Raw genomic sequence first — 23,608 nt, forward strand, 5'->3', positions numbered from 1 at the left:
CCTGTCAATTCATAGAAGCGATCAAATTTCTTCCAAGACCTGTTTCCCCCGCTACCCAATTTATTCTGGCTAACCGAGACGACTGGCACGCGCGCTGCACGCGCTTTACTGCCACTGTGACAGACTGCCAACAGGTGCGGGACAGCCGAGACTGGATACACTTCTTTCACCCGATCTCCCTAAAGCCTACATAAAGACCCTGGGGGGGGGGGGGGGGGGGTAAGAGAGAGAGAGAGAGAGAGAGAGAGAGAGAGAGACAGACAGACAGACAGAGAGACAGACAGACAGACAGACAGGCAGACAGACAAACAGGGAGCAAATACTTATTTGCTGCTGACAAGACAAATTACGAGCAGAATATTTCCGCAGGTATACAGCGTTTCATCGTGATGTGTTGTGTGTGAGTGTGTGTGCTGTTTTTCTTTCTCATTTTTTGTTAAGGCGAAGAGAGTATTTTAGAATGGATCCGGACCCAGTATTAAAAAAAAACTAAAAAAAAAAACCACCTAACTTATGATTCGGTTTATTTACTGAAACATGGAACACTTGCGTTCAGTGGAGTATCGCTTATTTTTGTCATTTTTGAGTGGAAAGTACAGTGCAGAACTTCCAAGACACTGAAACGCAAATAATAGTATCAAGTGCAAGACAATAATTTTGTTCCGCAAAAAAAGAAAATTAAATCAATCAACAAATCAATCAATAAATCAATCAAGAAGTCAATAAATCACTAAATCAATAAATACATGTATTCAACAGGTTTGCTTTGAATGGAACGTATTGTTGAGAACGTCATTTTGGTCTTGAAGAAAATAGTTATTTGTTTGCTTTTTCTTCTTTGTTTTGCCTCCGTGAAGACAGGCGCTGGTCACGCTACGATGAAAACAATGCAGCTTTTGTAGGAAAGATGCAGATACGCAGTCTCCCATGAAGGGCGAAATAGAAAAAGTCACATAGAAGACGTCAGATTTCTGGCCTGCTCGCTTACTCGCTTGCTCGCTTGGCTGACTTCACCGCTCCCGGCAACACACACTTGCCAAAACAGTCACATCTTATGACGCGACGTCGACCTTAAGTATGCTCAGAGTCTGGGTTGGTTGAAGAATCGGTGTTAGGCTCAAAGTCTGTGCTGGTTGGAGAATTAGTGTTAGGCGCTAAGTCAGTGCTGGTTGGCGAATTAGTGCAATGCTCTAAGTCTGTGCTGGTTGGATCATTAGTGTTAGTCTCTAAGTCTGTGTTGGTGGAAGAACAAGTGTTAGGCTCTAAGTCTAAGTTAGGCTCTAGGCCAGTGCTGCTTGTAGAATAAGTGTTATGGATTTGTTCAGTGTGGAACTGATATTGATTTAGATACGTACCAAACGCGAGGATGGACAACTAGAAAGAAATTGTGTGACAACTTCGTGGTCTTGTTCTCACGCCGCGTCCAGACAATGTTGCTTGCATTGTATTTTCAATCAATCAATCAATATGAGGCTTATATCGCGCGTATTGCGTGGGTACAGTTCTAAGCGCAGGGATTTATTTTTTTATTTTTTATTTTATTTTATGCAATTTATATCGCGCACATATTCAAGGCGCAGGGATTTATTTATGCCGTGTGAGATGGAATTTTTTTACACAATACATCACGCATTCACATCGGCCAGCAGATCGCAGCCATTTCGGCGCATATCCTACTTTTCACGGCCTATTATTCCAAGTCACACGGGTATTTTGGTGGACATTTTCTCGGTGTACGTTTTGTTAAACACGTATAATTTATGAATTAGACTAAGTATCCAGGTATTACTGTGTTGGAGTTAATATATCCATTTCGGAGATGATTAATCGCCTTTGAAAGCATTCATCATTTGTCCATAGTTTATTTCAACGCCGGTCCTTGTCAGAGCTTCTAGTTATCTCATCCCGGACATATCTGTTAACAAAAAAAAAAAAGAGTATATATTTATTAATTGGTCTCCGTGAAAGTTGCATCACCTTTAAAGTGATCCAATTGAAAAAGTCTGGAAGAACACTTTTTCTCTACCATAGCCCTGTGTTGAACAGCAGCGAAAAGTTGACCACTTTTCCTGTTTCACTACTTAAAAAATTAGATCTCCTCGTTCGTGTATCCTTTACTGGATCTACAGGCTGGTACAGAGCATTACCTCCCTTTAGGCTTTTTCAAATTTTGCTTGAATTTCTTTTGTCTAAATTTCTAAATTCTTTCTTGATAAATTTAGTTTCCACTCTTTGACCTTAAATCAAAGAGTTTCCCTTCACTCAGAGAGTGGTTTGATTCTTGGTTGGATATCATGGGTTGACAACTTTCGCCATATCTACCATCAGACCACTGATGAGACACATGAGTGTCGAAACACGTGTCTGGTCACGGTAGTAAAACAATGGTCCTCCTCTGGACTAGTTTCCTCTGTTGATACTCTCCCTTCGGGGCAGATTCTCTTTGTGAAACTCGGTCCCGTCCGAGGAGGGTCTGATTTCCCCCAATAGGGCTGTCTGTGAAGGGACACATTTTTTTGTTTCCTCTCTCTTTTGCTCTGCTAAGAGATTTTAACAAATCTCAGAAGAAAGTCTCTTCTGACTTTCAATTGTTTCTTTCACAACTTCTGATATATATATATAATTTTATTTTACTTTTTTTGGTGTATTGTTTCATTTCATTTCATTTTTTTGGTGGGTCTTTTAAATTTCATTCTTCGAAAAATCAGTTATTGATAAGTAGTAATTTATGTTTCAAATATGTCACTACTCCCACGCCAAAACCCTGACGTCTGTTCCCTTTGTGTTTCTCTGTTCTACCCCGTCCCCGCGGCTCCCACCACCACCACCATCTCATACCCCAGGGCTCTCCTCTCTTTCTCATCCACACCTTTCTGAAGTGTCTCTCCACGATCTCTAATTGGCTACTGGGGTCGTTAAATTTTAATTTCATTCCCTCCAATGCTAATTATTTGTCAAGGGTTAATCGAGTCCTCGCCACTTTTTGTTTGCAGTGTGAAGATATTTCACTTACAAACTCTCTCTCTCTCTCTCTCTCTCTCTCTCTCTCTCTCTCTCTCTCTCTCTCTCTCTCTCTCTCTCTCTCTCTCTCTCTCTCTCTCTCTCTCTCTCTGTGTCTCTGTTGTCTCTGTCTCTGTCCTTGTCTCTGTCTGTCTGTCTCTCTCTCTCTCACTCACTCTCTTTTCTCTCTGTCTCTGTCTGTCTGTCTGTCTGTCTGTCAGTCTCTCTCTGTCTGTCTGTCTGTCTGTCTGTCTCTCTCTCTCTCTCTCTCTCTCTCTCTCTCTCTCTCTCTCTCTCTCTCTTGTCCAGAAGTGTATGGCGTTTTACACTAGTGCGTCGTGCAGCTCTGGGTAATTTAGACGTAATGGGAGCACAATACTTAATGAGCCATTATTGTCAGAGGCAACTACTTTAAGTTAATGAGCCATTATTGTCAGAGGCAACTACTTTAAGTTAATGAGCCATTATTGTCAGAGGCAATCTTTTTCGCATTGTGTCCCTCTTAACCTCGAGAGACGTTCTGCAATTAGAACTAGTCTTAATAAGTTTAAAACGGCGCCCTTGATTGGTTTTAACATGTAATGCGTTGATGATCTGGTCCCACCATGTTCCTGTCACGGGTTTTTCTCTTCCCTAGATTAGTCTGTCTTCTACCACGGGACCAGGCTATCTTAAAAAGAAGAACGAAAGAAAAAGAAGGAAGAAAAAAAGAAGAAAAAATAGGAATATATAGATAAATACATTAATAACTGGACAAATAATCAATACATATTTCAATAAAACATAGGCACTCTTGCGTCCGTGTGAAAACAAAGTCACATGTATTACTTGCACTGCTTTCACGCAACAAAGCATGCAGAACATGCCCGTCACTCCAAAAACTAACAAACAAAAACAACAACTCTGCCCCCTCTACCATCATCCCTATCTTTTCCCCCGGGACATGATGTCAGGAGGCAAAGGAGAGATCGACTCGTACTTCCCATGGGAAAGTCAATGCAGACAAAAGGCACGTTCAAAAAAAGAAAAACAAACCTCAATAACACAGTTACGGTCGAACGGTCAATCGGAGGTGGCTGTTTTCAACGTGTCAGGTTCCTGGCAATAGATACGGACTCATCTTTGCAGCGTTCCGTGAGAACTTGCACAGGACAATAACTGTTTTTAAGCTAGTCCGTGGGAAGACCTTGGGTCAGCCGAACACATCTTGTCAACCAAGATATGTCATGGGATTCGAAGAAAATGTTTCGCTTTGAGCAAACCTTTAATTATAACTTGCAATATTGTGACATAATTATGTACACATATTATATTAGGATCCCGACATGCTTAATTATGTTAGCCGGTCATTTAAAGTTTAACCAAAAAGAACACAGTTAGTGTTTTAAATGATTAAATAGTAAATGAGAATGAGAATCACTGACAGTAGAGTGACATGATATATACAACAACTTCCTTATGTGCAAAACAAAGCAAAACATTGACACCGAAAGAAACGTAAGAAATGAACTCATGCTTTACTTAACACATAAACTAGTTTATAACCAAAACAAAAGCCAAATCACAAACTGAAAAAACCGGCATGAAAAACAGGTCATCACATTCAGACAAACAAAAGAATATACCAACACACAGATATGGATGCCTTAATTACCTTTGAACTTACTTTCTCCGTGAATTACCAGTGTATACTAGAGTAATACGGTGTGTAACGACAAAACAATAGATGAAGTCATATCGTATTGTACTCATGCGACCTCCCCCTGTTTTTAAACAAAGGAGAATGTCCCTGAATCCTCTCCTTTTTGCAAAGTTCATTGGGGCGTAAACATGTTGACTTTTGAAGTCTAGACACCAACAGTTAAAGCCGTTGAAGAGTTCGCCAGTGACCTCAAAGCAAAACAGTTGCGGCTTGCATATTTTATTTCAAAACAAAAGCTGAGTGTTTTCCAAAGTTGTAACAACAAAGAGTTGTGTTTGTTTTCACGCCCACCTGGAGGTGCTAGTAAATCCAAGGTGACTGTTTGTTTTCACGCCCACCTGGAGGTGCTAGTAAATCCAAGGTGACTGTTTATTATTGTATCGTGTGTCTTTCTGTTCTAAGAATAAAGAAAATGTTGGTTGCATGAAATGTGTTGAATGAACTTCTTGCATGCAACTATTTTTGTTTTCAATTTATTTATTTATGTGTTTATTAATGGTTTTTTTCTTATTTTCTTTCTTTTTTCTTTCTTTATCTATGTATTTTATTTATGTATTTATTCATTCATTCCCTCATCCATTCATTCATTCATTCATTTATTCTTTTATTCTTGTATTCATGTATTTATTTATTTATTTACTTATTTACTTTTGTATTTATTTATTTATTCATTTATCTATGTATTTATTTATCTTATGAACGTATACATTTTTATATAATGTATCTGTGTTTGTTTCTTGTTTGTTATTTGTCTGTTTGTGTGTTGATCTGTTAATTGACTTATATATCTATTTTATTATCCATGTCATCTACACATACTGATGTGTTTCAAATAACTATTATGTGTGGTTTTTCGCATTTCATAACCGAAGAATTCCCTATCCTCATTTACACATGAAAGAAAAAGTTAGGCAACCTTACACCACATGGCTTGGGATGGCACACGCCCACATAGACACATCAAAGAAAGAGAGGTATCAATGTCCACGCCTGTACAGTTTTAAGAAGAAAGTTTTAGAAGAACCCAGACAAAAGTTGGGATAGCCTACACCAACACCTACTGAATAAGCCATCAGAGGCCTCTCACTTTCAATCTCATCCTTGAAAAGGTGAAACTAACAGACGAGAGGTGACGCTATCGTCTGATGAAAGCCGATGACGTCGAAGATAAACACCTTCGGTTATCGCCCATTTTCACGAGTCGTTTCCCCTTGAGGAGAAATTTGCCAGTCGAGTGGAAGAGAAAGGGAGACAAACGACCCCGACTTCGCCCGTTTGTCTTTCCTTTGCCCAACACTTGCTTCGCGGAGCTTTGTTGAGTCCATCAATCGTAGAGGCGAAAATGTGTCGGACTACATCTTAGGATTGTTTGTGAGTGGCTTCCCTTTCCTGTCTTGCTCAACGTCATTTCCGCTTCACTTACTGCTGCCTCAGGGCGCATGCGTGAGCGTGAGCCGCGTTTTTTTTCCCGTCAGGGCTGGATTGATGAGCGAGGAGGGGAGATAGGTGTAAACGTGATTGATTCGTCAGTTGCTCAGACACTGTAGGTGCAGAGGGTAGATTAAGCCAAGGGTCTGGGCTTCAGGTGTAACAAACTTCGGTATGTAATGGCAGAGAGGTGTTTTTTTGTGTGTGGAGGTTGGAGGTGCACAACTATTAACGTTGCTTTGAACTCGCTATCTTTTCCATCGTTTTTACTTGCTACATTTCTCTTAGCATCACGGTAGAGAGAAAAAAGAGAGGTAGAAGAAGAAACATGAAAGAAGAAAAAGAAAAGACATATAACACTAGAAACAACGTTGGCGCTTTTCGAAGGTTTGGACTGTGACTTGTCTGTCTGTCTGTCTGTTGGTCGGTCTGTCGGTCTGTATGTCTGTCTGTCTGTCTGTCCGGCTCCTCGGTCCCTCCAAGTGCGTGTGTCTGATTGTCTGTCTAGCTGTCTTTCATTCCATATTATGCTTCCTGTTTGTATTTCTTTGATTGTCTTACGGTCTCTCTATTCATTTGCATCGACAGAAATGAAAAATTGTGCATGCAGCATATATTATGGTTGAACAAAAATAGGGCTTTTGAAGAAAGAAGAAGCTAGGCGAGGAGTAACGGGAGTGGTAACATTAATGACGTACAAGAGAGGTAAGTTGCGTACTGTCTTACACGAAATGAGACAGGTAACAGACTACCTGGCCTGCTGAATTAGTCAATTAACACTTTTACGACATCTTAATTAAAACGCATAAAACCCGTTAACCATTATCAAGAGAGGAGTCAGTACAAAGCCGACGTTAACGTTTGAAGACGGAGATAATGACGTCGAGGCGTCGTCACTATCCCTTTACACCTGGTTAATTAACAGTTTTATTCGATTACATACATCAAACAACATTGGCGCTAAAATGTTGCACTAGAAAGTGAACGTGCTATTAACTTGTGTTTGATGAGAAATAAGGGAGTGCTGTGTACGTGATGAGAAATAAGGGAGTGCTGTGTACGTGATGAGAAATAAGGGAGTGCTGTGTATGTGATGAGAAATAAGGGAGTGCTGTGTACGTGATGAGAAATAAGGGAGTGCTGTGTACGTGATGAGAAATAAGGGAGTGCTGTGTACGTGATGAGAAATAAGGGAGTGCTGTGTACGTGGAAAACACGGGGTTGAACAACTAAAAGTTCAGTTTTAGGTGTTGACAATACATTGTCGGGACATACTCCGGTTTTAAGTGCTGATACGTACAAGATATTATTGTGTACCTCGTTTTGGAAGATTTGCTTAATTTTAATCTCAGGTAAAATAATGTTTATGAATCTATATTTAGCAGTAAGAATAACAATGACGACACATGATTTCTTGTCAAAAACAATGATAGCATTTTAACATGAAAAGTTGTCCTTGACACATCGAAACCTGCTTGTCAGCCATAATTAACCAGAAAAAGCTTGTATAGGATTGTTAAAAACAATTGGACACAACAATAACACGCTAAACGCATTCATAATTATGCTAACAAGCGTAGAGATTGTTACCAAAGTTCAGGTGCAATTATTTAAATGTAAATATTATTCAATTATTTGAACGAACCGTTTTGTTTTGTAAATAGTTAAAAGTTCCAACAACACACCTTTTCGTGTTTTGTTTATATTTAAATTCAAGTTACGAAATGATGACCCATGATTTTGTCAGCACCGATAAGAGAGACATTTTGTGTGGGGCAGAAGTGATTTCTCCATTTCTCGCCGATTGACCATGTCGCAACTTGAAACCCGCAAGTAAACAAGCGGCACTGACACAGGTAAACAGAGGAAGAGGAGAGGAGTGGTTGTACCCGTCCGTTAGACTCGACACCCGGGGTGGCTGACGGTACCCGTCCGTTAGACTCGACACCCGGGGTGGCTGAACAATATTAACCTCTCGCCTTCTCCGTCATTCTAGCCCGGTACCCTTGGGGCACCGGTGGGTTATTGCCGATTAAGCCTAACGTGTTTTGGGGGCAAACTTCTCCATAGATTCAATACACAAAGAGAAGTAAATGCTCCAAATAGTTTCCTGGCACTTGAGAGAATATGAAGCATTAGAATGAAATAAACAACTTCTATCCTCCAAGTTTCATTTAACTGTGTGATAGTGTGTACAGAAATGTCTTATGAAACAGATGATCTTGAATAACGGGGAGGGGTTCGGAAGAAAGAAATGTTTGTACATGTAATGATGTAGAAATGTGCACGTTGGAAACCGACAAGCATGTGTACAAATATAAAAGTAACATGTGTATGAACACGTTGTGAAGGTGCAGATCTGTTACTGCTGCCGTTATTGTTGTTGTTGTTGTTGTTGCTGCTCCTTGTCTTATCATTTTTTTATTTTTTATTTTGTATTATCATTTATGTTGATTGATACGTTTTCTCCCGATCAGTAGGCGCGGCGACCTTATATGATTTTTCGATTTGTCAAACGGAAACAAATGGTATCTGCCTCCCCCGCCTATATCACATGGCAAATGAAATTGCATTATATTTCTGCATTTAATAAAATTGCATTATATTTCTGCATCTCTCACGCCCAGGAAATTGCTTTGTCCTTGGTAATCACTGTTACAGGGCACTAACCTCACCCCATGTGATAGGAGTCATATCTTTTTGATTGCTTCATTGATTTGCAAGTCTACGCGTAGGAAGAACTTTCACATTCATTCATTCATGCTGAATAGTGTGAAGGAGTAAGAGTTTTTCTCCTCAACGTCATTTGATTTTTTTTCCTATTTGCCTGGTCGTGGTTTTCTTTTTCCTTTTTGTGGGCGAGGGCCGGGTCATTTTATATTTTTATTTTTTTTATTTCTGAGTTCTGAAATACGGATGGAATTTGGTAAAATCGCCTACACATTCAAAATATTCAAACACTTATGGAAAAAAACGAATATGTGAAGAAAAAAACCCCAGTAAGTATAATTGAAAATGTCAAATGTAAAGCAAAACTGGATTGGATAGTGGGTGGAAATAGAGAGAGAGACAGATACACAGAGAGAGAGAGAGAGAGAGAGAGAGAGAGAGAGAGAGAGAGAGTGAGTGAAAATCTACAGAGAGAGAGAGAGAGAGAGAGAGAGAGAGAGGGGGGGAGACAGAGACAGCCAGGCATATAGACAAACAGAGATGGGGATAGACAGGTAGACAGAAAGAGATGAAGACAGACAGACAGACAGACAGACACACAGACACACAGACAGACAGACAGACAGGCAGGCAGACAGAGAAGAAGAGCAACATCAACAAAAATTAAACCAAAACAAGCAAACAAAAACACAAAGTTGGGTTTTCCTGCCAGCAATTTCTCTTGTTTCTTCCCTCTGGCTGACAACGACGCTGCTTTCGTCACTGTCGTAATGGGAAACGCCAGAATGCGTCTGTGGGGGTTTGGTGTGCGTTTTGGCGTCTTAAAACACTTTGTTCTGGCGCGTTTTCATTCTGCGCAATTTAAGGGGCTCCGCTCACATATGTAACTTCAGCAGGACCGACGACGCACTGCAGCTTATCCCAGCCCGCTGCACAATGCATGAAAGGAAAACAGGCCACGTACTCGTCATAATCCCTATCGCGGCATAAATAATAGGCCGTGCGTCGTCTGTGCCGCTGAAACTGCGCAGGTATATTCTGCCCATAAGGCACATTGACCCAGTCAATGAACTTAATCGTATACATGTGATGGTCGGTCGTATGTCCTTACAAAGAAGGGGACGTAATATAAAGATACAACATTACCAGCTATTGTGTTTTCAGCGTAGCAATAGGGTCCGATATTTAGACGAGACAAGTATAATGCCGACGAGTCGAAGACGAGTCGCATTATACTTGTTTGAGTCTAAATATCGGACCCTATTGCTACGCTGAAAACACAATAGCGATTATATAGCTCTTATGACCTTGATTTGTTGTTCCAAACTTACAAAATGACAGTTTTTGCGTCGGTGCGTTGATCTCAGGTTTTGATAGCAGACAAACTTCTTACGCGCATCATGTTCGCGCAGACATGCACACCGCTACACGCTTTCTGACTTTGGAAGAAAAACTGACTCCAAGTGCATTCGACTTCACAACACAGTTGTTGAAACAGCTTTTTAAGTTGTCAGTGTATGCTGTTGTCGATAGAAACATCGCCGTGGTACAGATGGGTAAACCGGAATCATGCGTCGGCCATTTTTCTCAATATGCTTTTGGATATTGAGAAAAATGGCCGACTTCCGTAGCATTATGCTTTGATAATCGGAAGAGCCCATCCAATCACAGCCCCCGAATTCCCCCACGTGTTCATCAGAATAGCTATATACTAAGACATGGAAGGAAAAATAATCCGTCAGAGAAAAATTGGTCGTATAACGTCGAGTGAGACGTTAAATAGAGAGGTCGTTAGCTAGGACAGCTACCAATGTAGTTCAAAACATTTAAACTATCACCTGCTAACGATTTGTCTTGATACACGTACATTCTCTACGCAAGTTGAAGGTCAGGACTACTATAGTTCACGGCTTATTCATCCCATGCCGCTGTGTTTGTTTATTTTCACTGTAAGTTGAAGTGTTCTACTTTTGAACACCCTTTCCGTAACCAGTTCTGAACACTGTGACATATTATGTAGGTCTACTAGCAAAAGAAGCATGACACAGATTTAACACTGGTTAGTGTTTACCCAAAACTAAAGGTAAACCCATGAGCTTTTTCTTCAAGTCATAGTTCTTGGATTTTAACATCCCTTCAACTTATTTGGCTATGCGGAACTTTTTTCTTCTTCTCAAAGCTGTTCTTTCAAGGCAGAGATGGATGGAGGGGGTACACAGTCATGTGTATGCGAACGGGTGTATTGAAAACGCACCACAATTGCTTCTTTTCATTGAGACGAGCGAAATACGAGCGGGGAGCGGCGGGAGATATGTAGCGAGAAACGAGCTGATGATAAACTGGGAGAAAATCGAAAAAACAGAACCAGCACAGACCCCCCCTCCCTTCTCTCTGTCTGTCTGTCTGTCTGTCTGTCTGTCTGTCTGTCTGTCTGTCTCTCTCTCTCTCTCTCTCTCTCTCTCTTTGTCCCTATGTCTCTGTCTCTGTCTCTCTCCCTCCCTCTCACTCTCTCTTTCTTTCTCTCTCTGTTTGTCTCTCTCTCTCATTCTCTCTCCGTATCTCTGTGTCTCTCCCTCTCTCCCCGTCTCTCTCTCTCTCTCTCTCTCTCTCTCTCTCTCTCTCTCTCTCTCTCTCTCTCTCACCTCTCTGATGAGTTTTTGTTTTTTGTTTGGGTGGTTTTGCTTTGCTATTGCGTGTGCGTGTAATTATGCATAACATGGCTTTGAACTGTCAGTGAAGTCTGCTTGAATACTGTCAACTTCTGTTCCCTGCACTCCCCCGTCGTCGTTTCTGCCCTTTCTCCATGTATCTGTCTGTCTGTCTGTCTGTCTGTCAGTCAGTCAGTCTGAATGTGGGTACCGGGTGTGGGTGTGTGTGTGTGTGTGTGTGTGTGTGTGTGTGTGTGTGTGTGTGTGTGTGTGTGTGTCTGTGTGTCTGTGTGTGTGTGTGCGTGTGTGAGTCGGTGTTTGTGTCTGTGTGTTTGTCTGTCTGTCTGTCTGTCTGCCTGTCAGTCTGAATGTGTGTGTGTGTGTGTGTGTGTGTTTGTGTGTTTGTCTGTCTGTCTGTCTGTCTGTCTGTCTGTCTGTCTGTCTGTCTGTCTGTCTGTCTTTTGTGTCTCCTTTTCTTTCCAAGCCGAAACAGCTGCGTGTCACGTACCGTTTAGTCGTACTTCCTCATATGCATTTTTGGGGTTCTTAACTTGATCAATGATTTTATTTGTTTTTAACCAACAGATTTTGTGTGTGCTTTATCCGACCTGATTATTGGCTTTGAAGTAAGAAAGTACAAACTCGCATGTTATGAAACTCTTGCAATTCGTCGTAGATACAGTGGGATCGCTTCTTGAAGACTCACTCATCAGTTCGGATTTTTGGGGGGTCTTTAAAGCAATGTATTTTCGGTCACCAAATCTCGTCAGTTGCGAGAGAAGTAATGGGGTTCTGTCTAGCCAGTTTATGTTGAATAGTTTTGCGAACAACATGGGAAACCTCCGACTCACAAAGGGAAATACTACCCATGTTTGTACGCCATAAACAGCATTGTCCATGTCAAGTTTCAGCCGCTCTGGAAAAAAACCCGCTGGGAAGTTGAGTCTTCGTGTAAATTCCGCTCCATTATTAACTCGTTTTGCATGCCGTGTTTTGTCTTGTGGAGTTGGTTTTGCGCGTATTGTTTTTACATTAGCCCGTACCCCACGCGAGGAAGAAGGCCCTAGGATGCGGCTGGCTTCCTTGTTGCGTTTCATTGTTTCTTCGCGTTGAAAGATTGAATGAGCAGACAGGGGATATGGTTACCGGTTGGGGGGGGGGGGGGGGGGTGGTTAAGGTTGAAATGAGGGTGGTAGTGTACGTCTCTGTGTGTGTGTGTGTGTGTGTGTGTGTGTGTGTGTGTGTGTGCTGTTCTTGTTTACACCAGCATAAAAATGAATGAAGACAGAAAGGAACAAAAGGCACATTAATGAATAAATCAATACATATATATAGCAAAATCAAGGAAAAGAAAAGTCAAACAAAGAATGTCAAGTGGCAGCCCAAATTTTCGACCTGTTGCCAGGCCTTCCTCAGGGGCGTGTAATTCTGCGAGACGCCAATTCATGCATCAATTACTAAGCAACACAATACCATGGTTATTTCAGTTACGAATCACAAAGCAAATATTTCAAAGATAAAATTTACATTCAAGCTTAGATCTACTTTCGTTTTGATTGTAATCAAAACAAATGTACACGTGCGAATTCCAAAGTTATTACGTCAAAGGTATACATATATAATATATATATATATATATTTGCACAAACAAACGGGAAAAGGAGCACTGTTTCAAACAGCACGACTGATTTACTCATTACAGTCGAACCTGCCCTGGAGACCACCTGTCCATGAAGACCACCTGCCCATTAAGACCACCCCAACAGATCCCCGCCGGGTTTTACGACTATATAAATCACCTGTCTAAAGAGACCACCTGTCTAAAGAGACCCCCTGTCTAAAGACAGCGACTCCGTTGCTGCTAGCTTTCCACTGGGAGGAAGCGACCCGAATTTCCCAGGGATTTCATGAAAATGAAGATGAAAAGAGACCCTCTGTCTAAAGAGACCACCTGTCTAAAGAGACCCCCTGTCTAAAGAGACCCTCTGTCTAAAGAGACCACTTTTGCCCAGTCCCTTGGGTGGTCTCTTTAGACAGGTTCGACTGTACTTTCGTTTAGCTCAGCCTCAACTTTAACCAGCGGTTTGACAAGGTGTGTCAGTGTAACCACGTCGCTACCTCTGATAACTATCAGCGACAATGTTCAAGCCTAGGTGCCCCCCAAAAGGCAGGCAAGGCAAGGGTAGAAATTACGGGTGGCAGATAACATCAGAATCCACCCGCTTAACAAATATCTGGGGGCGTACATTGAGCAAAAAATGGTGCGTTGTGGAGGTCGGCCGCAGGCGAAGAGAGAAGAGAGAGAGAGAGAGAGAGAGAGAGAGAGAGAGAGAGAAAGAGAGAGAGAGAGAGAGAGAAGAGAGGTAAGAGAGACAGACAGAGAAAGAGAGAGAGAGAGAGAAGAGAGGTAAGAGAGAGAGACACAGAGAGAGAGACAGAGAGGGAGCGGGAGAGAGGGAGGGGGAGAGAGAGAAAGAGGGAGAGACAAAAAAGGAGAGAGAGAGACAGAGAGAGAGGGTGGAGGGAGTGAAATAGAGAGAGTGAGAGAGACAGAGAAAGTATGCGTAGTGTGCGTTGATTGGAGAAAATGAGATGAATGAAAAGTTTCCACCCGGGGTGGGCAGCGGAACGATATTGGTCCTGACAGGCGGAGATTACGGAGGAGAAAGCGGGTACCTTCGTTCTCACGGTTGCTTTAGAACTGGAGGAAGAAAGGGGAATAATTAGAAGCATGAATGAACTAAATAAACCATTCTGCATCAACCGGTTTTGGACCGAGGGAGCTAAAACTCGAACCGGAAGTACATATACCCCCCCACACACACACACACACACACACATACATAAACACAAACTCAAACACACACACACACACACACACACTCACACACAAACACACACATAAACACACACACACACAAACACGCACACACACACACGAACACACACACACACAAACACGCGCACACACACAAACACACACACACACACACACTCACACACTCACACACACACACACAAAAGAGTATGAGCTGGGATCAGGTCGGGGAGGTAAACTATAGTTGTCTACAGCTTTAACAAAACTGTAGGCCAAGATCCGAACGCGACAACTTGTTGTTTAGTGTCCCATTACACACAACGCGAGCAACGTGTGAAGAGCAATCAAGATAACGCGGAAATCTCGAGTGTAGGGATTAAGCGAGAACTGGTATGTTTGACTTGTTGGCATACGGTTTCAGTTGTGATCCTTATTTGGCACTTTTCTTAAATGGCCTTCTTTGATATTTAGCCATGTTGGATCTTTATCTATTATTCGTTCTTTACTTTGCGTTTATTGAACAGTGATGAATTAGGTAAAAGTAAGAAGATTAGATCTTTGGTTTCACTAACTCTTTTTGACATGGGTTACGGTACCTCTCCCCTCCCTATTTCTCTTTGTTTTGTCTCTCTCTCTCTCTCTCTCTCTCTCTCTCTCTCTCTCTCTCTCTCTCTCTCTCTCTCTCTCTCTCTCTCTCTCTCTCTCTCTCTCTCTCTCTCTCCCTCTCTCTCTCTCTCTCTCTCCTCTCTCTCTCTTTCTCTCTAGCTCTCTCTCTCTCTCTCTCTCCTCTCTCTCTCTCTCTCTCTCTCTCTCTCTCTCTCTCTCTCTCTCTCTCTCTCCCTCTCTCGCCTTTTCACATGTGTATCCACACGTTATGATAAATCAGTGTGTACTGATGACTGTTCTTGTTCGGCATCATGTGGCATTTGTTTGTTTGTTTGTTTGCTTAACGCCCAGCCGACCACGAAGGGCCATATCAGGGCGCTGCTGCTTTGACATATAACGTGCGCCCCACACAAGACAGAAGTCGCACCACAGGCTTCATGTCTCACCCAGTCACATTATTCTGACACCGGACCAACCAGTCCTAGCACTAACCCCATATTGCCAGACGCCAAGCGGAGCAGCCTCATGTGGCATGTTTGTCCGTCTGTTTATATGTCTGTCCGTATGTCTGTCTTGTTGACAGGCAAGCTTTTGAAAATGTTAATCTGTCTTGCTACCTTAAACAAGTGATCCTTACTAGTCACAAGTGTGTTTGTCTGCAAGTTAGTCTTCTCTGTCTATTAACTGATTTCGTTCTCGCCTTGTATTACATGAATACGGTTCTCACAATCAGTCCTCAAAATATCTCGCAATATAAACATGTATGCAATTAGCAACACCTGTTCATTGCACCTGCACAGTACTTACTGCAAGCATTTTGTCCATCCTTATAAACATTACTTGTGAAGTTTCTAATGTGCCTTTTTGCTTTTGATCAGCGAACCAAGAGCGGCAGTACACTCATCGAATGCACTAAACCGTTGACGGTGAAGTGTCCTTTTAAGTACACTATCTTTGTGTTGGGAGTAGGGGAGGCGTGGAACTATTTTCACGCGCGGATGAATCTGAAGGACTGCGGAATGCGTAATTCTGTTCTGGATGGCTGAACCGCTGTTCTTTTTGTGGGGGTGAAGGGATCGTTAACTGAGGAGGAAGTGTCTTCATCTAAAAGTAGAGAATTGGTGGATGTGGGTTGGTTCGATTTCTTGTTTGGGTGTTTTGTTCTCTCTCAAAAACATACAAAACCACTTTCTCCCTCCCTCACTCCCTCCCTCACTCTCTCTCTCTCTCTCTCTCTCTCTCTCTCTCTCTCTCTCTCTCTCTCTCTCTCTCTCTCTCTCTCTCTCTATCTATCTATCTATCTATCTATCTCTCTCACACACACACACACACACACTCGCACACACACACTCACATACACACACACCACACACACACACACACAAACACACACACACACACAAACACACACACACACAAACACACACACACACAAACACACACACACAAACACACACACACACACAAACACACACACACACACACCTGCCCTTTCTATCTCTACCCCCCCTCCCACACCACCACCACCACAACCACCCCCTCTTCCTTCATCTCCGGCCTCCTACCCCTCTCCGCCTCCTACCCCTCTCCGCCTCCTACCCCTCTCCGCCTCATTTTTCTTCCTCTGCCTCATTTCTCAAATATCTATTGTAACACCTTTGTGGGTGTCGTGTGTTGAGTCAGGGTATCTTGTACCCCGGGTGGCAGACCACATTACCTTCCACCCCATCACTTCCATTCTCCCAAGAGCCATACGTGCAATAAATTACCAAGGGTCTGAATGGGTGAACAATAATCCTCAGCAGCGGGGTGCCATACCCGAGGAAGACTCCACGTTTTCATTGAGGTTCTAGCAGCATAAATGAGATGTTGCTACTTTTCAAGACGAACGTTTTTATGCGAGTTTTATGACCTAGGATGTGAGCAAGGGCACACATACAATTCTTTTACATGGATATCTACTTTGCGGGTGAGTTATTGCGGTAAATGGGCCTTCGCGTGAAGAGTAGATGGTTTATTCAGTTATTCGTGTTTATGTTATGTGTATTCGAAATGTGTTTTCGAGGATGAAAAATGTACATGTATGCCCGATGACACATCTTTTAACAGCATTAGCCATGTGGACATACTGGCACACTTCGGGTAACTTAAACACATCATTATATATTTCGTGAAGAAAGATAAATGAGCCTGGTTAACTGAACAAATGCAATTCACTATATAATGTCAGGAATTTGTTAAATAAAAGACAAAGAAGCTGCTGTTGGTTTTGTTTTTATTTCATATCAAATAAAACATTTTGTTCACAGATAATTTAAGATTTTGTCAAAGCTTGCAGTATTATACCGATTACTGTCAATGACAGACCTCGACAAATGTTCTCAGTAAACAGGTGTGAGGAACACCGCTGCTTATTTGCCACACCTGTTGGCCTTTGACCTCTGACACACACGCGTGCGACTGTGGTAGGGAGACGATTCAAACAGAACGGAGACGTTCAACTGAGACATGATGGAAACCTTTGTGTCTTGCCCACCGTGTGGCATACTCTGTTCAAGTCATTGTGCTTTTATCTGTCTCTCAGTTTCAAATAGAGTCTGAGAGGAAGGAGAATGTGTGAGTGTGAGTGTGTGTGTGTGTGTGAGGGGGGGGGTGTAGGATGAAGCCTAAGGAGGGAGAGGGGTGAGGTAGGGTTAGTACAGGGATACAGTGTAAAGCGACTTGTGTAATATTGTGATGTTTTGGTCACCTAATATAAGCTTTTTTGCTTGAGTTCGTGTCCTAATTGTAGACTGCTATTTGCAACATGTCATGTAATTTGAATAACATTTTGTTTAAACCAAAGGGATACATGTGTTTTGTTTGTTGAAATGTGTCTGCATAACACTAGTTTGTCTCTCAGCTCGTGTCTGCATGTGTGTTTGTCTCATCGTCGTTTGTCTCTGCTTGCTGTCTGCAGGAGGCGGTGCGTAAATGTGCTGAAGAGGTGCGTTTATCCTGGGGTAAATGTGGTCACCACACGAATACAAAATGATAATTGTCTCCTAGGGCTGTCTATCTGTTTGACTGCCTGCCTGACCTGTCCGACATTGTGTGTCCACTTATGCGTCTATGGAAGCGTGCGATCACACTAGAGGTGTTAGTGGGAGTGGACATGTTTGTTTTACCCAGGGTCCAAACACACTGTTTTCTCTTTCCGGTCACCATACACATATCTGACCTTAAGTATCTCTCGAGCGTATACGAACAGCCACAATGGTGCATTGTCTCTTAAAAAAAATGTCTTCCAAAGTAACACTGAACAGACTTCTGTGTCAAAGACGCTGATTCCCTGCTTCTTGAACACACAACGTTTGGACGAAAATGGTCTTGTCTTTTACATGGACACACATCATCAGTCTGACTGCTACCGGCACGGTTGGCCTAGTGGTAAGGCGTCCGCCCCGTGATCGGGAGGTCGTGGGTTCAAACCCCGGCCGGGTCATACCTGAGACTTTAAAATTGGCAATCTAGCGGTGGCTGCTCCGCCTGGCGTCTGGCATTATGGGGTTAGTGCTAGGACTGGTTGGTCCGGTGTCAGAATAATGTGACTGGGTGAGACATGAAGCCTGTGCTGCGACTTCTGTCTTGTGTGTGGCGCACGTTATATGTCAAAGCAGCACCGCCCTGATAATTATGGCCCTTCGTGGTCGGCTGGGCGTTTAGCAAACAAACAAACAAAAGTCTGACTGCTTTTTGTGCAGAGTAGGAATTTTGTAATGAATTAATTCATGTCTTAAAACACTGAAAGTCAGCACATGTTCGTACGACAAACTGCTCCTGAAGAGGCCGGTCACTCCCCTGAACAATCGTAAACTCTCACGCCTTTTCTCGCCACTGACGAGATTTGGTGACCGAGACGACTCCAAAGTCCAATCCAGGGGCTCAGATATCACTGGCCATCAAAGCATTTAGCGGAGAAATAGAACTGGACCGTCGTGAAATCTGTTTTACCCCGAAACACGGCACGCACACTTCACAAGGAAGGAAAGAAAGGGCTTAATCCCCTTGTTGGAACAACAAGGCGAGGTGCAGAAGGGGCCATTTTGGAACCTGAAAGGGGAAGACACTCGACGCCGCTTTTTGTGTCTTAACACCCTGGGCTCGAGTTACTGCCCCTCGCTGGGAACATGTCGGCAGCGTATGCCGCGAGTAATGGAGAAAGGACAGCGTTTTGTTTGAGCGCGGGTGTCGCTTTACTTCAGTCCGTGCCTTTCCTTGTCTCGTTAATTTCATTATCGTTCATCTCCAATGTCTGCCCTAAAGAAACGTTTGCGGACACGTTGACTTTATTCATGTTTATGTTCTTTATTTTCTGAACAAAAAGTCAAAGGTGACACAAATTCCATTATCGTTCGTCTTGTTTTATCGCCAAAGAGAAAAATATTGCTGTCCCGTTGATTTAACTATTGTTCGTCTCCTCTACTTTCTAGAGAGAAAGGTTAGGGGCCCGCTAGGAAGCAAATATAAAAGAAAGATTTCATTTCAGGTTTATCGTCTCAAGTCAACAGTTCTCTGATCTAATTTATCGTTTTTTATCTTTCTTTCTGCTTGTCTAGCTGCTAGCCTTTTTGTTATTCCGTGTTATTGTCTTTGTTTGTTTGTTTGTTTCTTTCTTTCTTTCTCCCTGTCTTTCTTTCTTTCTTTCTGACTGAATGGCATAGCTATAGTTATACAAAGATCATTATATGCTGCTATCCTTTTTTTTTAACAATGTCTATTTTCCCTATGGGGTAAATTTAAGCCGTGTCGAAGTTTTACTGAAATTGAAATCAGTGTTTTTTGGTCTGCACTTTCTGGCCATGTTAATATGTCTGTATGTTTCAAAGTGTCAATGTTTTACCGTAATATAAATCTTAATTCTGTAGTCTTCTATTTCTGACGATGTCCATTTCTGTGTGTTCCAGGCTGGCATCCATGGTCAGAATGGAGTGCGTGCAATCATAGCTGCGGAGATGGACAGCAGTCACGCACACGCACGTGCTCACGCGGAAACGTCACGCAGTGCGAGGGGAGCGAGACGGACACACGACACTGTAACACTTTCTCTTGCTCAGGTAGGCTGACACGTTACGTTTGTCAAGAAGCATGTTGTCATGAATTGGTTTAATAGCTGTGTGTGAAGAACATGTTGGTGCAAAGAGTGATCAAATGCAAAATGTGGAAGGTTTTTAAAGTTACTTTTATACTTTGCAGAAAGAAAGTTTCGTTGAGCACCAACCATTTATGAAATTGTTCTGTTGCTCAAAAAAGGATTTAAATAAATGTTTGAAACAAATCATTGAATTCATGATACGGGGTTTACTATTTGTCGCCCTAAGAAATGGCCACTTTAGGCATTCGTGACAATCCGCAACAGCATTCTCCTTTCAGCTTTATTTCTTTCACATTCATGCAACGGTTCTGTCTCACTTACAGATGTCGTCGACCTACTTACCAAATTTGGAATTCCCAGGACCCCGTTTGGTGTGACGCAGAGCAGGGACCGCAAAAATGGTTACGTCATCAATTCAAGTGCTAAGCTGTTTCTGCCAGTGTCCACGCTGTATGACGTGTCATTTCCTCAGGATTTCTCCATCATCATGACGTCACGACGAAAACCAGAACGAGAGGGTTACATGTTGGTTTTAAGTGATATATCAGGTAAGCTTACTGTGGGTTTTAAGTGATATATCAGGTAAGCTTACTGTGGGTTTTAAGTGATATATCAGGTAAGCTTACTGTGGGTTTTAAGTGATATATCAGGTAAGCTTACTGTGGGTTTTAAGTGATATATCAGGTAAGCTTACTGTGGGTTTTAAGTGATATATCAGGTAAGCTTACTGTGGGTTTTAAGTGATATATCAGGTAAGCTTACTGTGGGTTTTAAGTGATATATCAGGTAAGCTTACTGTGGGTTTTAAGTGATATATCAGGTAAGCTTACTGTGGGTTTTAAGTGATATATCAGGTAAGCTTACTGTGGGTTTTAAGTGATATATCAGGTAAGCTTACTGTGGGTTTTAAGTGATATATCAGGTAAGCTTACTGTGGGTTTTAAGTGATATATCAGGTAAGCTTACTGTGGGTTTTAAGTGATATATCAGGTAAGCTTACTGTGGGTTTTAAGTGATATATCAGGTAAGCTTACTGTGGGTTTTAAGTGATATATCAGGTAAGCTTACTGTGGGTTTTAAGTGATATATCAGGTAAGCTTACTGTGGGTTTTAAGTGATATATCAGGTAAGCTTACTGTGGGTTTTAAGTGATATATCAGGTAAGCTTACTGTGGGTTTTAAGTGATATATCAGGTAAGCTTACTGTGGGTTTTGTTTGTGTGTCAGTTTGTTGGTTGGTTGCTTACTTAATATTGCTATGCTTATGTTAGACCTGCCTCACGAAAAGAATGTTGTTTTCGATACACACAGAAATCAATGCATTGTTTAGATGAACTCCATTGAAGTTAACTTGGCGTGATTATGTTGAACAGAACGAGTTTGTTAACTGGCCGACTGGCTGAATGGATAGATCAAAGGATTGTTGGTTCGGACGGATAGCTGCCGATAAATGGATGTATGGGTGAATGCTTTTGTCTTCAGACAGTCTTAAAGCCGGACTAATTAACAAACTGGTTATTTGTTTCAGGTCGACAACGATTAGCAATCTATCTTGGCGAGAAACTTCGTTTCGAGTATATGGATGATCCCAATAGAGCAGCGACTGTTGTAGAGTTTGACGTCATCATCGAAAAAGACACGTGGCACAATATTGCGCTGCGGGTTCAGGGGAGACAAGTCGTGCTGTATTTTGACTGCAGCACTGTGATAGAGAAAAAGCTCAAAAGGGGGAACAACTCTCTTGGCAGAAACTTGATGCTATCCATTGGCCCCTATTTCGCCAACTTTGGACCTGCTTTTGAGGTAAGTCTTGACAATTACTCTGCATCTTTATTGTGTCATTTTTTATTTTAAACATATGAAGTTTATTTGGGAGATTTTAGCATTCAGCTCCACTGAGAGAAAAAAAGGGGTGTCGAGTAATTTAATTGCGTTACGTCCAGAAAGAGTTCACGTTTTATATTTTGTGCAGGGAGAACTGGAACAGCTGATTGTGAGTGAAGACCCAAGCCTGGCAGAACGTCAGTGCAACTTTCAGTCCGGAGATCACGTAAGTAAAACATTTTGTTCAATTTGTTCAGTTGTATAATGATTATTTCATTTTTTTCTGCAATAATTAAAATGGGCTTTTCATTCATTTACTAACTCATTTATTAACTTGTGTAATTCATTTTTGTTGTAGAAATATGATTTGTTCTTTCTCTGCCACAATAACATAGAATGGTAAAACAAAAAGAGCCTTCCTTATTTCAATTAAGTGTACATACCAACAGGATTTCAATTCAACAGCATATATGGACTTTTATCTTGAATTTAATTTCCAAGATGTAAGGCAATCTGTACTAGCGGGAATTTTACAAAACTTGGTTTTGTTTTTCAGATGGGGCCTGTGAAAGACGACAGTAGTAGCAACGCTGGCCATGAGATGGAACGCACAACCAGAGCACCACCCAAAAATATGTCAAAATCAACACAACGACCTGCCTTAGGTAAGTGTAAAGGGAGATGTAGAGTGACAGTGTTTTGTGAGACAGATATAACCAGCAGCAGCAACAAGAGCAGCAGCAACAACAACAACAACAACAACAACAACAACAACAACAACCATAACCACAATAGCAATAGGAACAATAACCACTCGCAAGTACTACAAACAATTAGGCAGCTGCCTTGTTTGTTATGGGAAATAGAAAGCATTTTTCTGTTCATATGGTTTCATTTTCGAACACATTATTGGAAACGGTAAGTGTGTAAGAACATTAATTAATTGTGCATGGCCGAGACAGGACATGTGTATTACCATTAGCTTTGAATTATGTGTGACGTATGCGTTGCAGTGTACGCTGATTGGTCAGCCTGGTCTCCCTGCAGCGCCTCTTGCGGTCAGGGGAGACAATCGAGAAGTCTATCCTGCACAGGTTCTGTGCTTCACTCCCCTGTTTCCAAGGGCAGCTCAGATGAGATCGCTGGTAGCAACGGTCGCCATGGGAACTGCGTCCCTAACGACACACCGCGCGTGCAGGTTCGCGCGTGTTTGGTGCAAGCGTGCACAGGTGCTGGTTGCGTGCAGTGACGTAGATGATGCTTTCCAAAACTCTGGTCTAGAGAAATGTGTGTGATAAGTAGAGAGTGGTAGTAGAGTTGGGTTTCTGCTTGGTGTGGCGGCTCTTTAAACCGTGCTTGCTTGTGTGTGTGTGATAAGTAGAGAGTGGTAGTAGAGTTGGGTTTCTGCTTGGTGTGGCGGCTCTTTAAACAGTGCTTGCTTGTGTGTGTGTGATAAGTAGACAGTGGTTGTAGAGTTGGGTTTCTGCTTGGTGTGGCGGCTCTTTAAACAGTGCTTGCTTGTGTGTGTGTGATAAGTAGACAGTGGTTGTAGAGTTGGGTTTCTGCTTGGTGTGGCGGCTCTTTAAACAGTGCTTGCTTGTGTGTGTGTGATAAGTAGACAGTGGTTGTAGAGTTGGGTTTCTGCTTGGTGTGGCGGCTCTTTAAACAGTGCTTGCTTGTGTGTGTGTGATAAGTAGACAGTGGTTGTAGAGTTGGGTTTCTGCTTGGTGTGGCGGCTCTTTAAACAGTGCTTGCTTGTGTGTGTGTGATAAGTAGAC

General features: G+C 42.2%; 1 protein-coding gene across 3 annotated transcripts in view; it reads left to right on the forward strand.

The window, feature by feature from the left end:
• The window catches only part of LOC138947370 (uncharacterized), a 52,823-nt gene that overhangs the window by 19,552 nt on the left and 9,663 nt on the right, over positions 1-23,608 (forward strand). For 2 of the 3 annotated variants that reach the window (XM_070318824.1, XM_070318826.1), the window contains exons 3-8: positions 19,819-19,968; positions 20,330-20,554; positions 21,535-21,809; positions 21,979-22,056; positions 22,387-22,495; positions 22,844-23,059. In XM_070318824.1, coding sequence (XP_070174925.1) covers positions 19,819-19,968; positions 20,330-20,554; positions 21,535-21,809; positions 21,979-22,056; positions 22,387-22,495; positions 22,844-23,059 — 1,053 coding nt within the window. The remainder of the gene's footprint in view (positions 1-19,818; positions 19,969-20,329; positions 20,555-21,534; positions 21,810-21,978; positions 22,057-22,386; positions 22,496-22,843; positions 23,060-23,608) is intronic. The other variant, XM_070318825.1, reaches the window with a different exon arrangement.

This window comes from Littorina saxatilis, linkage group LG14 (assembly GCF_037325665.1).
Source record: "Littorina saxatilis isolate snail1 linkage group LG14, US_GU_Lsax_2.0, whole genome shotgun sequence".
NCBI classification, from domain to species: domain Eukaryota; kingdom Metazoa; phylum Mollusca; class Gastropoda; order Littorinimorpha; family Littorinidae; genus Littorina; species Littorina saxatilis.